The sequence below is a fragment of the Lichenostomus cassidix genome, chromosome 5, assembly GCF_008360975.1.
Source record: "Lichenostomus cassidix isolate B80296 chromosome 5, HeHo_3.0, whole genome shotgun sequence".
NCBI classification, from domain to species: domain Eukaryota; kingdom Metazoa; phylum Chordata; class Aves; order Passeriformes; family Meliphagidae; genus Lichenostomus; species Lichenostomus cassidix.
The window spans coordinates 56,456,362-56,473,855 of record NC_139486.1 but is presented as its reverse complement, the minus strand read 5'-3'; the positions used below and the strand labels follow the sequence as shown (position 1 = coordinate 56,473,855).

Sequence of the window (17,494 nt, the reverse complement as noted above, 5' to 3'; positions counted from 1 at the left end):
GGGCTGCGGCGGCTCCGTTCCGCGCTCGGCGCCGGGCGCTGCCGCCCCTCCGCGCCCGCCGAGCGCTCCGAGCCGGGCGGCACCGCGCAGCCATCCGCGCAGCCCGGCGCTCCCGGGAGCCATGCTGTCGAGGAAGGGGATCATCCCCGAGGAGTACGTGCTGACCCGGCTGGCCGAGGATGTGCCGGATCACGCCCGCTACCGCGCCAGGGAGAGGCGGGCGCGCTTCGTGGGCAAGAACGGCGCCTGCAATGTGGCCCACAAGAACATCCGCGAGCAGGGGCGCTTCCTGCAGGACGTCTTCACCACGCTGGTGGACCTCAAGTGGCCGCACACGCTGCTCATCTTCACCATGTCGTTCCTGTGCAGCTGGCTGCTGTTCGGCATGGTGTGGTGGCTCATCGCCTTCGCGCACGGGGATCTGGACCACAGCACCCGGCTGCAGCGGGACCCCGCCGAGGGCACGGCGGGCTCTCCGGCCGGCTTCGTGCCCTGCGTGACCAGCATCCACTCCTTCACCTCCGCCTTCCTCTTCTCCATCGAGGTGCAGGTGACCATCGGCTTCGGGGGGCGCATGGTGACGGAGGAGTGCCCGGCCGCCATCCTGGTGCTGATCGTGCAGAACATCGTGGGGCTGGTCATCAACGCCATCATGCTGGGCTGCATCTTCATGAAGACGTCGCAGGCGCACCGGCGGGCCGAGACCCTCATCTTCAGCAAGCACGCGGTCATCGCGCTGCGCGAGGGACGCCTGTGCTTCATGCTGCGCGTGGGCGACCTGCGCAAGAGCATGATCATCAGTGCCACCATCCGCATGCAGGTGGTCAAGAAGACCGCCAGCCTCGAGGGCGAGGTGGTGCCCCTCAACCAGATCGACATCCAGATGGAGAACCCCGTCGGGGGCAACAGCATCTTCCTCGTCTCGCCGCTCATCATCTACCATGTGATAGACAAGAACAGCCCGCTGTACGACATCTCCCCCATGAACCTGCACCACCACGAGGACCTGGAGATCATCGTCATCTTGGAGGGGGTGGTGGAGACCACCGGCATCACCACGCAGGCCAGGACCTCCTACCTGGCGGATGAAATCCTCTGGGGCCAAAGGTTCGTGCCCATCGTGGCGGAGGAGGACGGGCGATACTCGGTGGACTACTCCAAGTTTGGCAACACGGTGAAGGTGCCCACACCCTCGTGCACTGCCAGGCAGCTGGAGGAGGACAAGAGCATCATGGACACCATGCCACTGTCCCCTAAAGGCACAATAAGGAAGAGGTCTGTCAGGCTAAAGCCCAGGTTTACCATAAGCGATGAGCCTTCCTGATGCCTTCTCTCTGGGAAACTCTGTTAGGGCTTTGTGTCTGAAAGATCTCATGAACTCAAAACACTGAGGTGGCCTCTTACTTTTTTTTAAAATTCAGGTTGGTAGCACAAGGTATGTTCTGGTGTTATTTATTGTGGGGAAATCTAAAGCTAATTATATTTTTTTAAAGGTGTGAGAGATTTCAAGCAGAACAGGGAGCAGGGAAAATCATGGTCTGCAGCTTTAAATTTCAATTCAGACTATTCAACTGCACGATCATTCTGCATTGATTCGACTGCAAGTAATGACACATTTTCTCAAAAAATAAACGTATATTTATCCTCAGAGACTGCAGTTTTTAGGGTCTTGCAGTGTTCACAAGTCAGTAGGTTTTTAACTGGTGGGTTTTTTTCTAACTTGATCAATCAATACAGCAAAATAAAATATTAATAATTAATAAAGTAGGCTGGATTTTAATGATAACAAAAGGGTCAGGCAATGACACAAGACCAGATCTGGAAGTGTCTATATATTATACTGTATGTCTCAAAGAAATTAACTGCTGGATTTGCATCATCCATATTGTATTGTATGGAGCCACTCCTACCACATGCAATATGAAATGTATTTGAATATTTACTTACGTTTATTTTAAAAACCTTTACACTTCCAAAATAAAACATTCAGGAATACTTTTTTGGACTGTACATTTCTGAGAGTAAGCAATGCTTTGCCTTTAAAAGGAGTAGCAGATAATACACGGTTTAAATTAATCATAAATAGGAAAAATTCTGCATTTTAATTTCTAAATAAAGAGAAGTGACATTCTCCTTCCCGGAGCCACATGGCAATAGGATACTCAGTACAAAAATTAACCTCTCCCTTGGGTCACGGTGAATTCTGCTAGATAATCAGGGAATAAAAATAGAATTACATATTTTGAATGAAAGGACAGTGCTGAATGCTGAAATTATATCTGCATGCAGCAGGGAAAGCCTTTTACTCCTTTCCCTTTTGTAACAGAAGCCAAGGTTTTTGTGGTTAAGCAAGGAGGGGTGTATAGGACAGCATGGTCACTTCTGGGATGCTGTGTCACAAAACATACTCCTGCTGAGGAAATTATTCCCTTTCCTCAGTTCCATCCTGCCCTCCCTGTGCAGCTGGTGCCTGCCTCGGTTTTTAGCTGAATCTGAGATCTGTCACTCACCAGCAGACATGAAGGAGCCATGTTCACTCTCTCAGTCCCACAGTGACAACAGGAACAATTCCCCTTCTCCCACTCCTGCAGATCCACTCTCTGGAGATACTGGCTGCAGCAGCAAGTTTATTTCTGCACAGGGTTATTAGGAGATAGCACCAGCATTAACTGCAGGGCAAGCTGCCACCCAGGTAAAATAAATGGAATGCCCAAATGAAACCTAAATAAGCATCCCAGAAGTGATCCAGCACCTGGTTACACAGGCTGTGCAGAGAGGCACCAAGTTAACTTTCCACATAATTATTCAAAGAGGATCTAGTATCAAGTCCTGTGTGTTCTGTGGTTCACAACAGACACCTGAAATAGTTTGTGTTGGCAATAATATGGCAAATTTCTGATACCTTATCAATGCAGCTGTATGACAAGCTCATTCAAAAGGATAAGAAAACATCCATAGTGACTACAGAATATTTTCAGGCATCTATAATAAATTAATGTTTGGGTGAAATCAAATATTGGGTTAAAATGAAAAAGTGTTTGTTATATTTTCACTGTTTAAGTATTTCAGTTTTATGGAGCATTCTCAGACTGTCAGTTACAGGAGTAAATGCCTGCTCAGTTTCTAAATCCCCAGTACACCAATATTATTGTGTGAACAGCTCTGATAGTGTGATATGGGTTTCACAAAAAAAAAGATGGTAAAACTAGCATTAGCAAGTAGTCAGCAAAGAAAATTTGAAAAGGGACATTTTCTATTTGTAATCATAACCACCCTGCTATTTTTAAAAATAGGGCATGATTAAATGCCTTACATGATTAAATTTCTTCTGTAAGACTGAGTTTATTTGTCACATTCTTTTCTGTCTTTCCCATTTACTGCCCCTGTTTGTCTCCCATTGCCTGTCAGAGGACATTTACAGCAGAGCTCCCTGCATTTCCTGGGCACCTTTATTCCTCCTAAAGTTTGTCATTCTTTTATCATCTGTCACAAAATCACTGCTGTGTTCTGACAGGAGTCATACACTAAATACTAGTTTGCTTTCCAGTGACCTGAAATCTTTGGCCTCTCCATAGTCTCCTTATTTCAATGTATAAGATACACCTTAAGGTTCTCTCATAAAATCTCTCCAGCTCCGGTTGCATTTCAAAGCTCTTTTCAAGATTTGACCTAAATGTGAAGCAGTTGCAGCAGCAATGCCATGCAACTATTTTCAGGAGCTGATGCAAGCTTCTTTTTGCCTCGGGGAAATCTGTGGAGCTGAGAGGTGGAAAATTCTCTTTGTTCCCTGTGAGATGGGAGGGGAAAGATGGGGAGAAACAGCTTCTGTTCACTGGGCTGCTGTCAGGACCATCTTTTTTCAAGACTCTGCCTGATTTTTCTGAAGTCTTGCAGAAAGAAGCATTGTAATATTATGAGGAAGGCAGGATTTGTGCTGTTAAATGCACCATAGTGGATTATTTGAATTGAAATGCTGGTGATTTCGAATCTCAGGATTGTTGTGATTTAAAATCCTTCTGTTCTTTCACCATTGAAAATATTCAGAAGCATTTTGGGGGCAGAGCAAGGAATGATGAGTGTGTTTATTTTGCACTAAGGGTATTACCTCTTTTTGGGCATCCTTTCCTTTGTCATTTATGAAGTATTTGGGAACACAGGTATCTGAAATCGTCCTTAATGTTGTCCTCCTGCTGACCGCCCCCATTCTCTGTGGGAAGGCTCTGAAGAAGGCATCACTGCTATCATTTGACACAGAAAAGTCCTCATTCCTAGCAGTGAGCAAACGCTGTGTTTTCCACCGTTGAACTCAAAAGTGAGTGGGCTTTTGAACTTTCCTTCTCAGCCTACGGCTGCTTTTTGGTAGGTGGAATCACAGTTTGGATGCTGCTGAGCAGTGGGGAGAGCTGTGGCTCCCACGTGTCCCCTGGGAAGGTGGTGTGAGGGAAGCTGGAGGCTCCATCCCATGCTCAGGGCTTGCCCTGGCTGAGCTGTGGACCTGGACACCAAAAATAGGAATTGTAGGTTTCATGATGGGACCCAGTGATGAGTTTTGGGTGTGGCAGGACCAGCGGAGTCCCTGGAATTGCCTGTGGTGTGCTTCAGGAGATCATTGTCAGTTTGTACTCGCAGGTTCACGCTGTTTAGTGCTTCCAAATGGGAGTTTGTGAGCTGCTTGGATGGAGAGAAGGATCACAGAGCTGGTTAATCAGAGAGGGAGACTGCAGAACACTTACATGCCATAGTTTTAAAATACTTGCAGTGACTGCTGGTGAGCCACTGGGCATATCAGTTCATGTTGCATTTCTTAGTGAAATCAAGGGACATATGTACACAAAATTAGATTATTACTAGGTCTGACTTTGCCCCTTCACCCCTCAAGGCACATGGGAAGTACAGTGTCAGAGCAGTGTATGTCAGTAGGACATGCCTCTGTTTAATAGCAACAAAACTGATGAGGTGGCATTATGAGGCAAAAGAGAGTCAGGGATACAAAACCAATACATTTAAAACCCAGACAGTTTGAAGACAATATCAAGCAGTAATAAATTTTTTTTTTTTTCAATCACCAGCAGAGGTGTGATGATGCTGAGATGAGAGATCAGAGACCTAAAAAGCAGACATGAGAGGCTGGAATGAGAGCCTCTAACAAGGCCAAGGTCTGCATGCTAGCATAGATTAACAACAGGGTCAATGTCAAAATTCAGGCTGCCCTGTAGAGCCAGACTGCAGGCTGAACATGATCAGCATTGCTCAACCCAGTGGGTAAATATTGCTGCTTGTTGAGCAAGGTACAAGTCACAACAGAGTCTCAGCAGAGCCCTGCTGGAAGCAGTGTTAGGGGGACTTTCTGGGGTCTGACCCTTGTGGTTAGTTATGTACTAACAGTTAATAATAGCAAACTAATGAGTAATTAACAGTTCTTTCAAAACTTAGTTTGTTTCTTCATGTTTTCCTTCCTTTTCCTCTCTTTGTACCTCAGTCACCCCTGAAGGTAATTATTGTAGGTGTGCTAGCACAGATTGTTTTGATTTGGGACAAAGCACAGGAATGTTTTGGGGAGTAAAATACAAAATTAAAAGAGATACTAGAAACCCAAAAACCTCTGTGAAATTGTCACGCTTCCAACTTCCACCGTGATTACTTGTACAAAGCATGGAAATATCTATTCCTGGGAACTGGATATCGATAAACCACCATGGATTGCTCCCTGTTGATCATTCTGCAGGTCTGTGTGGAATGGAAGCGGTTCAGCTCTTCAGATGAGGGCTAACGAGAAGAGGTTGAGGTTCAAAATCACTACATTTTAGGCTCCCTGGTTACACCTTTCCCTCTCCCAGTGCCAAAGCCATCCTGGTGTTGCCACTAAAAATGGGCAGGACGAGTGCTGTTGGCAGGGCACATTCCCATGTGGCACTCCATTCATCCAGGGCCAGCTGCCCCATTCCAGGGTGGGCATCTCCAACCCAGCAGCCCTGGTCCAAGCTTCCTGGAAGGCAGCAGAAAAATTCCCACCCCTTCCAGTGTATTTTTGGATCAGAGGACATCACGTGCCAACCTGCTGGAAGCACGTGCTGCAGCAGGGAGAGGGATTTTGGCCTCCCTGCAGCCCTTTGTGGAGCAGAGGTGCAGTTTTGGGTGAGAAGGAGGCTGTGGGGAGCTGGATCTGTGCTCAGCATGGCTGGGGACATTCAGACTGCCTGTAACCAGTGACTCAGTGCACTATTTTTGATCCAGCAACGGGAGAAAGATATGTGATACAAACCTCCACACCCCACCAAGGAGAACTATTAAAAGAGCAGAAGACATTCTTGAGAGGCTGCAGATACTGCTCTGAGCACTGCTGGGTGCCTGCAGAATATGCTGCATGTTTTTCTGGCTTACTCTCCTGTTTTAATTTACAGCGTGACTTTAATGAGTTATCACAGGGCAATGACTCAGTTTAAACAGAAATTTTCAAGAATCAGAACCTGCAGCCCTCCTTTGCCACTTGCCTCTATGCCTGACTAACTCAGAGTTTGTGTGGAGATGGCACCACCCATGAGGTTTCCCAACCAGCCCCTCGCTGCAGAGCTGAACAGCATTAAATGGCAATCCCATGTGGACTGGAGGGGATAGAGGCCTCAGGACAGTGGCTGCACAGGGAAACTTGTCCCCTTGTCCCTTCCCTCACAGGAGCTGAGCTGCTGGGAGCAGCGCTGCCACCCTTTTCCTCCTCTAGCTGCTCCTTGTTCGTTCACTATTTTAAGTGGCCAAAACTTGCTTATAAGCTTTGCCTTTGCTCTCTGCCCAGGAGAGGAGGCACAGGATGTAAATACCATTATTGTTGTTATATTCACAATACTGTTATTCCTGAGTGGAGTTTTGTTGTTATATTCACAATAATGTTATTCCTGAGCGTTGAAGCATGGAAATTGTCAGGGAGCATCAGCGCCAGCAGTAGGAACTTTTGACTTCAATGAACTTCAAATCCAACTCTCATTTTAATTCCCAGGCCTTCAAATCCAAGAGGGCTTGCCAGGGAGTTCATTAGCACCAGGATTTCCCCCTTAGGGTTGGGCACTGTTAGGATAATGGGGTGGGCAGCTGACTCCAATAGTCTCTGATGGAGCCTTTGCTGCAATAGCCTTGCTGTCTCTTGTCTTCAGCATCTCCTGGGAACTTCTTCCTCTGCCTTGTGAGTAAAAACCTTGTTTTATTTCCTTTTCTCAAGCCTGAGAGAATATGGTCCTCATGCATATTGTATAATCCTTTTTGCTATGGCATTTTAATTTCTTGGGTGTTTATGTCATGCTCTTGTCACAGGCCTGAAAGGAGGTTTTAGTCAGGGGGATGTTGGTCTCTTTTTTGCAAGTAGCAGGGGACAGGACAAGAGCAAATGGCCTCAAGTTATGCCAGGGGAGGTTGAGATTGGATATTAGGGAAAAGTTTTGCATTGGAAGGGTGCTCAGGCATTGGACCAGGCTGCCCAGGGAGGTGTGTAAAGCTGTGTGGGTGTGGTACTGAGCAACACAGTTTAGTGTTGGACTGGGCAGTGCTGGGCTAATGGTTGCATTTGCCAACTTTGAGGTTCTTTTCCAGCGAAAACAATTCTCTAATCATAAGTTCTCACTGTCTCCTGGTGAGTGTTTGCTTACAGTAATGTGGACAATAAAGCTGTTAGCTCTATTAGCTTTAAAACTTGAGCAGTAAGAGTTGGCAAGGTGATGCTTATTTCGTGGTAGAGAAAAGAAGCAGTGAGATGAGCAGGAAGATCAGAGTGATGTTCTTGTGGAAAATATGGGTTGTGGTGGAGCAGAGTGCCCAGAGAGCAGCATCTTTGTGTAAAATGGTGGTAAATTTTGGCTCCATTTGCAAGAACTAATGGCTGCCTACATCTACCATGGGGAAAGCTAGTGCTTGCTGAGAGTTTATCTAAATTATAAGCAGTAAACAAATATTTTTCCAAAATCAGTATCTGTCTTTAGAAGTGACTTTGTAGGAACTAGCTGCTATTTTCTCAGATTTTCTTCTCTCAAATGTTGCCTGGATATTCATAACTGAAGTCTTTACACTTAGAAGCCACCTGCTTTAATAACTGGATGCTTTTGATAGTGATGTTTGATTATTTGGTTTGAAAGGTTGTTCTTTCATGTTTCCTTTCTTTAATTACACCAAAGTTGTTATTAATTTAATTGAATCGTTTTCCTGCTTACTTTGCTTGTTACTGTATGAAGCCTGAAAAGCATATCACTTCTGTTGTGCTCTTGTTTAAGCAGAAAAATAGAATTGAAAGTTCCACAGCATGCCATAGCCCTGTGACCCATGGTCAGAACTCTTGAATTACAATACTACCAGTCAGGGTATATACTACTATTATATTGTAGTATAACAAATGTTTCTGCTCTTATGTGTAGCTCTGTGTTCACTGAAGGGTCCATTTTCTTTTCTAAGTGGAGCTAAGTCAAATTTTAAAATTTGTGTTTCCTCACAAGTCTCATCTTCAGTAGAAACCTCACATCTGAGCCTACATTCTTCACTCAGTTTTCTTTTTGCATGTTATATAGGAGAGTAAACCAGACCTATCCTCATCCAGTCCTTATTTTCTACTTTTTTTTTCTCAAATGGGAACAGCCCCTTAAACCAGATAACTAAACTCACCCAGTTTCTATTCCTTCCACACACCCAGCACTAAAGTGTCACATCACAGTAGCCTTTGGATGTGCAGAAATGCACATTTATCTTCAAAATGGGAGCTGCTTCTTGGCTAGATGGACCAGAATTGTTTCTTTTATTTTCTCAGAGAAAAGAGAGTAAATGTTTTGGCAGCAAAGCCACTCCATAAATGTGTCACACTGGCCGAGTTGTTTGTGTTTTACTATTAAAACTGTAATTTCCACATTTCACTGATGTCCTGTAATGTTAAATAACTACCTGAAGAGACAATAAATATCAGACTCCCTGCCACCTTGTTCCTATTGTTTGGACCTGGCCTGGAGCAAACCCAGTGTGAAACTTGTGTGTTCAAAACCTTTATCTCTGAACCTCTCTGGACTGCCAGGAATCCCTTACCTTCAGCTGACTTTCATGTAAAAAACCCAAAGCTTTGTTTAAAAACTGTTAAAATCAACCTGGAGACAACTTCTTTGGTGGTGATGGATAATACAGATTCTGCCTGTTTCTTCCCATTCCACATGCATGTGGCTGATCCCAAACCTGGAGTTCTGTAGGCAATGTAGGGCCAAGCAGCTGCTGAATCCTCTCACTTATCATCTATTCCAGAGATGTTTGCCTGCTGAGGTGAGGATCCTGCTTAGCAGTGATATCATCAGAATGGCCTGTACAGTTTTGTTCTGTTCTAAAGTGATAAATATTTTATGTGCCTTTGATTTGCTGTTTAGTAGACAAAGTTTATTAGCAGCCCTAGTAGCTTCTTCTACAAAGCGGGCAGGAATTAAATTAATTGCAATAGTAATAATCTTATACTGACCTATTATAAAGGGAATTAGTGCATCCGTTGAAAAATCCACCATCTCACATTAAAAAGTATCTCCCAATTTATACCAATCCACAAAAAATTTCAGTAGTATGTTCTCCTTACTCAGTATCCATCACTGCTTTTCACATTGACTCTCAGGGAAACTGCTCCAAAGTGTGCTAAATTCAACAGATGTCATCTTACTGATTTTAAGAAAGTCTGGATGTGGCTCAGAGAATGCCTGGCTAAAATAATGTGCTGGCACTCACATTTCATTCATTCTCCTGAAACAGTTTAAATAAATTTTTAAAAATTGCTGATCAGTAATTGTTAAGAGGTTTGACTTGGTCCTTAGTGAGTTAGAGGTGGAAAGTTTTGTGAGTTTGTTTTTAAAGTTTGCTTTGTAGCTATACCTCATTCATTGGGGTGGAAAATTGAAAATTTCCACATAATTCTGACATACAGAAATACTTCCTTGAAGATATCATCTCCTTTAGGTAAGACTCCAATACCCCCAATAATTTAGTATGGTCTCTTGTTCATTTATCCAACCACGCTGAAAGAAGCTTGAGGATTTGCAAACTAAATTTAAACCAAATTTAAAGTAACTTCTAAGAGTGTGTGAAAAATTATGAAATAATACAGGTTGCCTGCAAGCTTGAGTTGAAAGGCTTGTTCTAAACTTATGTTTGATGTTGAGAGGTACAAAATTTGATATGGAAAGTCCAAGACACACAGTCCCATTGACTGTGGTTTGTGTAGAAATTCCTCATCTCATGGAGACAGCTGAAGGCTTTGCTAAGTCAAGAGACAATGTCTTCCTTTGAAAAACTGCTGCAGTAAAATACTCTTGGGACACGAAGCCAAGAGTGATTTATTGCAGAGGAAAGGATTTCAGCAGAGCAAAAGAATGTGTGTGTTGGGTTTGGGGTGCTCTGTACCTGGGCACAGCTGGCCACTGCACTCACCTGTGTGCACACATAGTGTGTCACACTGCATGTTTTAAAAGGGAGAAATGTCCCTTCCTAAAGGGTGTTTTTAAGGTTTTTTTCCTGGCAGCAGGAATAAGAGCAAAGTATGACTCCTATCAACATGCTGGCCATTAAGCACTTGACTTGAGCAGGCTGTTTTCAGCCCAGTCACCATCCTCAACCAGCTAAAACCTTCTGGTGCTTTGCTAAAGAAAAAGGAGATTTATGGTTTGAGGACAAGCTAGTTAAGAAGTAAACTCCAGGCAAAGGTTTGATGCTAACACTCCTCAAGTGTTGAATTGTAAAATCCATACTGCTTGCTAGCCTTGAGGATTTTACAGCAGGGTAAATATGAAATTACATCTTGTGGTTGAGAGGGAAGAAGGAAAGACAAATTGTTCCTGTCAGATGTGATCTCATGGAGAGCAAATTGGTGGTGGAATGGCTGGATCAAAGATAACAGAACCTCAATTTGTGGCTTTTATTTTTTTCCCCAACCACCTTACTTTCAACACTTCATGCTGGGGAATATAACATTCTTCACTCATTTGAAATAAAGCAATTCAAGCAAAGCAAAAACCCAAGTAAAGCAAAATTCAGGCTTTATTTATAAGAGTTTGTTGGAGCTTTTGCAGAGAATCTCAATAGCAAAAATAACATGCTGAGGGATATATCTCATGGAGCACTGCAGGAAGTGATTTGATAGAAAGCTACAGCCAGGGTCTCCTGGGCTGAGCTGTGCCTGCAGTGACTCATGAGTTACACCTTCCTGGCCCCAATGACTCTGTCCAGCTGAAACAAAATTATTGTCCCCTACAGATTGCATTAAATAGTGCTCTGCACTGCCCTTGCAGTGAGAGAACAACAGAGATGTATTATACATACCTGAGAGCCTTAGAAATGTCTTTTTTTTTTTTTTTCCTAAATAGATTCCTCCAGGCTTTGAAACAACTTTTTTTTTTTTAACAAATATGAAAGCTGTAGTGTGTCTGATGCACAGGATATAGGTAGAAGCAGTTGCCTGAGTGGCCCAGTAGCTCTTGTCTGACATGATCCTGGATTATATCCTCCTCCAATAACCACTGGATTTGAGTCTCTTTAGGTCAGAAACCACTTACTCTCTGCACACAGACACAGAGAAACTGTAGAGTATTTCCTACTGCTAGTTAAGCAGATAAAGATGTAAAAAGGAGTTCAAAGAAACTTGATTATTTATCTCTTGGTATTTAGATGTTTGGTTATTTATACAGGAAGCAAGAGGAATTCAGTCTCAGTAAGAAATGTGAAAAATAATGTTCCTTTGCCAGCTTGAACACAGCTAACTTCTAGTTCTCTGGATATGAAAATGCATTTATTTATATTAATTTAGTACTCATCCAACTACAAGGCTTCTGTAACAAATGTACCATGTAATTACATGTTTTATTTTCCCTGACTTATGAAGTTCCAGGCTCCTCCTTGCTGGTCCTTCTCATGTCCCTGAAACAGCTATGCCAGCACAATTTAAAGACTTACAAATTACAAAGTACAAGTGGTTTCCCTGCTGCAGGAGGAATAATCTGTTTATTCTCTCTTAAAGGGTCAGTGTCATCCTATTAAAATATGCTTCATCAGGAAAGCACAAACTCCAAGTGGTATTCTTTCCTTTTTGTTTTCCCTTTTTAAAAGTTATTTTCTTGTAAGAGTTTCTTAAAACCTTCAAAGACCATTATTCAGTGGATTAGGCTCTCTGGTGTTCAGCAGGGTAGACAGGAATACAGATGCCATGGACACTGAAATTCTCAGGGTAACTCTGTTTTTCCAGCTTAATCTAATCCTCAGGCTAGATTTGGATCTACATCTACGTTTTTCTTTCTTTTTTATGTGTTGGCTTGCAAGTGCAGTACACTGTAGATGTTTCACAGTGGGACAATCAGGTCTGTGTGGGATTCTATTTGGGTTTTTCCTTAACACTTTATTAAGAAAATTCGTGACAAATCCTGTGAAATCTTATCAGGAAGAGTACTTGTGTTGCTCCTTAGGCCCAGCCCTCTCCAAACTCTCTATTTCTGGTGTGTCAGTGCTTACAAAGCTGGACATCCAGGACTCACCTCCCTCCAGGGCAGACTTGGAGCAGATTTGACTCATGGCAGAGCTAACACAGGTTTAAAGGCAGTGTGTCCTCTCCAGATGTTTCCAAGTGGACCAAAGAGGAAAGCATAAACTGCCCAGAGGACACGGAACAAGAGAGTCACCTTGTAAATGGAGAGGGTTTCCTTGAAGGATCCTTTGAATGTGCAGCATCAGCAATGAGCTGTCTGTGCTTGTGAAAATGGAATTAGGTTTTCTTCGCAATGCAGTTTTGTCTCCAGCAGCAAGAGAACCTTTGTCCTTAACTCCAGGATCTGCAGAGGATCCTGCTGAGAGCCTCTCAGCATTTTTTTGCCTAAAGAGTTCAATTTCTTCAGGAGAGAAGGAATGGGCTCTGCAAGTTGAAGAGCCTTCACAGCAGCTGGTGTGCTCCTTAAGCATTGCACACTGCCTCCAGCACTGGTGGGGCTGAAAAAGCAAATCACCAGATTTCTAGGCATTTTTATCAAGATAAGAGAGCACTGCAAGGTGCTGGATGGGGGTTTGCCCCTCTCCCAGACACTGAGCACCATGACCCCCAGGGAAAGCCATGCTGGGAGCACAGGGCACAGGCAAAAAGAAAAGGGCTGGGGAGGGATGGGATTCATGGTTGCACCCTGTGCAGAGGTTAAATTTCTCTTAAGAAAACGCCAAGATGTGTTTGCTTTTCCTGGTTAGGGAGATCCACTGGCTATGACCAACAGTGCATGAAAGTTCCGTTCTCCCCTATGTGTGCCTGAAACTGAAAAGCTTTCAGACCCCCCTGGTTCTTTAGCAGGATTGCTTTCTCTTCTGCAGCATTGCTTTGTGGGTCAGAGGAAAATGTGCACTCTATCGTGGACACTTCAGATAAAAAGTTAGAGTACTAATGGTTTGGGACCAAAGCCCACAAGCTGGTGATTCAAAACAGCTCCTTCTTTTCTACAGCTCCTTGTTTTCTATGCTTCCTTTGAACGCTGTTGGTTTTGGAGGAGCTGTAAGGAAAAAAGGAAAGCCTTGTATGTGAATGCACAATTAGCCCAAGTGTTGGACAGCCTGCTCAGCTTCTGGGCAGCATTGAGGAGCTGTGTGAGAAGTGAGCTGCATTTACACAGGGCAAGTGGCTGCCTAAAATAAGCTGGAGTTAGCTTTTTTTTTTCCCCCCCAACTCATGAACATGAGTTGGTTCTTCACTTTACAAAGGTTTAGATACTGGACTGTGATAGTGTGTTAAAGTATTTTATTGCTTTTAAGCATGCAATTACATTCTTTTAATTGAAAAGCTGCAATTATTTAAATAGTCTTTAATCCACCAGTGTTGCCAGATGTGTGACTGAGAGTCAGCTGCAGCCAGGGAGCCTCCAAAGTTTATTCTCTCTGAATTTGTTTGGGAAGGGCTTATTTAGATGCATGTTTGTCACAGTTTAATAATAAAGAAGCCCTGTCATCAAGCAGCTGGGAGTTACCACTTTGAAGTTCCCCTGATAAGACCTGCACGTCAGGCATCAGCAGGATGATGTATTTTAGCCATTTTTTGGGTCAAACTGCATCTCTTCAGCCAGGGATTTGTGGCAGGATGTGAATGCACTGCATCTAGTCCCAGCACTATCTTTTCCCTGTTTCATAACTACCACACAGCAACATGTCTTTGAGGGTTTTTTAATTTGGTGGAAGGGGTTGTTTGTTTTTAAATTTAAAAAGAAAATGCTCTGTGCCCACTTGGTGCCACCCTGGCTTTGTCCCGAGGAGCCCAAGGGACGTCTGAAACATTTAGGACACGTCTAGACTGAAAGCTGAGCTGTGATGAAACATGCAGGAGCTGGCAGGGCTGCAGTGCCACGTCAGGCACAGATGGCTTAGCAATCTCCAGCCCAACTGCAGCTGCCAAGGAGCCCAAGGAAAACTTTTGCCTTGAAGCAAACAGCAGCAAAGGCGTGTGAGTGTTGCTTTTGGGGTTAAAATCACAGTCGTGGTAAGGAGGATTCCAGTGCTGGCTGCAGTCTGTCATCCTTCCCATTATCCTCGGAGTAAAACCATCTGCAAGGAACAGTTTTCAATGTAAAAATTGTAATGCAATCAGAATTGAAATTTAGACCCTGGAAACCACTGATGTGGTTGACAGTGCTTTATGCACAGGAAAGCTCAGCCCAAGAGGAAGACAAGCAGCAGTTAATCCAAAGACTGAGCCAACTAAAATGCAGCTTGGGACCTGTGAATAATTCATAGATAAATTAATAAAGGTTATTGTGGTGATGCTGTCATTATCTGTAGATCGAACTAAATCAACTCATCAGGATGGATAACTGGCTGGTTATTTTTCTTGTCTGAAAACAAAGTAGCAAGTTCAAATACAGATAGTTATTTAGACTAGGAATAGTGTGGTTTTTTTAAAGTTCTTTCACATTTTATAATACTCAATGAACACAAATTAATGAATATTTACAGCACTTAATTTTCCTCTTGTTGAAAAATAAAATGCTTGGAAAGAGGGTATTAAAGCTAAGAATTATAAAACTAACAAAGTTGAAATTGAGCTGTGGCTTTATATGCAGTGAGCAGCATAACACTAAACACAGACAATTAAATTAGGGATACAGGAAAATTGCTCAAAATTTAAGGTGTGCCTGGATGACAACTCCTTGTTCCTTTATCTGAGTTGTCATATTTAACAGGATGATTTTTATGAGTTTTCTTGGCTGCTCCTTGGTGATCACACTTCCCTGGGAGCTTCAGAGACCAAGTGAAGTAACATCCCAAAAGTGGCTTTAATATATGCGATTTTAACCTTTAGACCTCCTGAGGGATAAAAATAAGAACTTGCATCCCAAGAAGCTGTTTCTTGAGCAGCCTCAGGAGTGCCCAGGAGCTGGTGGTGCCTGTATAATCCTGTTTCCTCCAGAAACAGTACAGGTGTTGCTTTTTTTGTTTCACTAACACACTGGAGCCTGCTCCAGGACTGTGGTTTCAAGCTAGAAATGTAAACAGTAGCTTTTCACGGTCAAGTATCTTGGGGTTTTAAATCCCAGCTAATCCTCGAGTTGTTATCCAGTTGTGGTGTGATGTGCTTGGAGATAAGCCTGGTACAGACATGTCTGTATTCGGGAAGAGCATCATTAGCTTAGTGCTCGTTTGCACTTTCAGGGTGTTTTTCAAAAGGAAACAGCATCGTGTAAGAAATGCGTTTTGTAGAAGAAAAAAATAAAGCCTTACTGAGCCATGGCAGCTGTTTTTGTTCGGTTTTTCGGGGACCGTTCAGTTTTCAACATCCTTTTCTATTATGCTAGCACTCTGCTTGTTAATTAGCTCCGGATGGGCTCAGGAATCCTTGTGTCGAGACTCCCTCTAGTGAGGAGATGCTGTGCAACCCTGGGCTTGTTGGGTGAGACATCCCTGCGCGGTGGCAGATGTTGGACGACTTCTCCGTGGCACTGAAAGGCTGGCAAGGTCTGCACAGCCTGTGGGACTGGCGTGGGCTCAGGAACTCTGCTCACGGCTGCTGGAGTGTGCAGTGCCTTGCTGTGAATGGAAATTCTCCGAGGTGGGCCCTGGATTTGTGAATTGGGATAGCCTGGTGTGAGCACAGTGGAGTTACAGGGCTGCCTGTGCCTCTATCCCATTTTCTCCACTGTCCACAGGGACAGGGAGCAGAAAATGGAAGCCCTCTTCTCAATGTATTATTAACAGCAATGATAAGATAGTGAGAGAGGGTGTGAAATGAGATATTGGAGGGGAAACTGTGCATTGTATGCCTTGACACCTTCTCTAACACAGAAATGGCTCAGTGGGCAGTTTCTTGGGAGATGCCAGCTGGGAGCTGTTATGTGTTTAAGGAAATACACATTTGAGTAAATATGAGTTGTTTGCACAGAGACTGAGCAGCAATTGCTGTGCAGTCACTCAGACTAACAGCTGCTTAAATTGATGGAAAAGGGGCAAAGAATGGGGAGGTCAATGCTGTAGTGCTGCTCCATCCCTGCCTTTGTCACTGAAAATTACACCAGGTTTACCAACTAGGTTATCTCTGAAAAATGTATTTTACCTCACTGATACTGTGCTTTACCACACAAGCAAGTAGGTAGGGTGTTATTTAGCACAGTTTTTGATAGTATAATTATAAAAACTGTGACTCTTGGATATAACCTGATTCTGGCAAGTGTAGCTCTTAAGGCATTAGGTAACGTTAGGGTAACTGTAGATGGTTTTGATATTTGCTGTCTGTGGATGCATAAATAATTGGACTCAAACTCGTTCCCTCTTTTCTCATTATGTAAAAATAAACAATTCATTTTTAGAAATGTAACTAAACTATAGTCAGTATTGCTGTTGTCAGATGCAACCCTCATTTCACAGCCTTGGTACAACTGGGACCAACCTTAGGGACATCTCTTGGCATCTGCTGCCTATTTTTGCACAAATCACCAAAGGACAAGCCCTAGTTCAAAGCTTCACTTCTCTACAAAATCCCACCATACATCATGTTTTTTCCCAATCCAGATACATTTAGAAGATGGAAAATTCTAATGTGGCTGGATATGGCATCACATCCTGTGGATATTGAGAGACACCTTGCCCCAGCCATTCTCACATCCTGAATTGGCCAACACCTGGCCATGAAAGCAAAATCTCTAAGCATAAAATGCAACCCATAAAAAATGTGTTACTAAGACCATGGGTGCTTCACCTTCTTTGGGATCTCTGTTTTGTCAACGAGTGTGTGGGTGGTGTTTAGAGTTTGTAATGCTGTGGCACAGAAGGATTTTAATTAGTTTGTTTTGTACTTTTGTGAATATAGAAAACTGAGCATTCGAGTACCTAATTAGTGAACAGCTACTGCAGTGAGGCAGCTGGTGCCAGGGAGGAACACAAGATCTCTTACATCTTATTTTAAATTCACATCTTCCCAGAAAGCAAGAAATGGAGGGCAAACAGGAAGGACTCCTGAGGAGAAGGCTTCAGGGTGACCTAATTGTGGCTCCTGAAG

At 43.6% G+C, this 17,494-nt stretch overlaps 1 protein-coding gene across 1 annotated transcript; it reads left to right on the top strand.

Moving 5' to 3' along the window:
• The first annotated feature begins 45 nt into the window (after positions 1-45).
• KCNJ11 (potassium inwardly rectifying channel subfamily J member 11) lies at positions 46-3,340 on the top strand. The gene has a single exon (XM_085063231.1). The coding sequence runs from the start codon at positions 122-124 to the stop codon at positions 1,322-1,324; it is 1,203 nt and encodes a 400-aa protein (XP_084919357.1). The 5' UTR covers positions 46-121; the 3' UTR covers positions 1,325-3,340.
• Positions 3,341-17,494: the final 14,154 nt, after the last annotated feature.

Bases quoted from the DNA above. Each gene is read 5' to 3' on its own strand.
- KCNJ11 (XM_085063231.1), top strand. From the start codon at position 122: ATGCTGTCGAGGAAGGGGATCATCCCCGAGGAGTACGTGCTGACCCGG.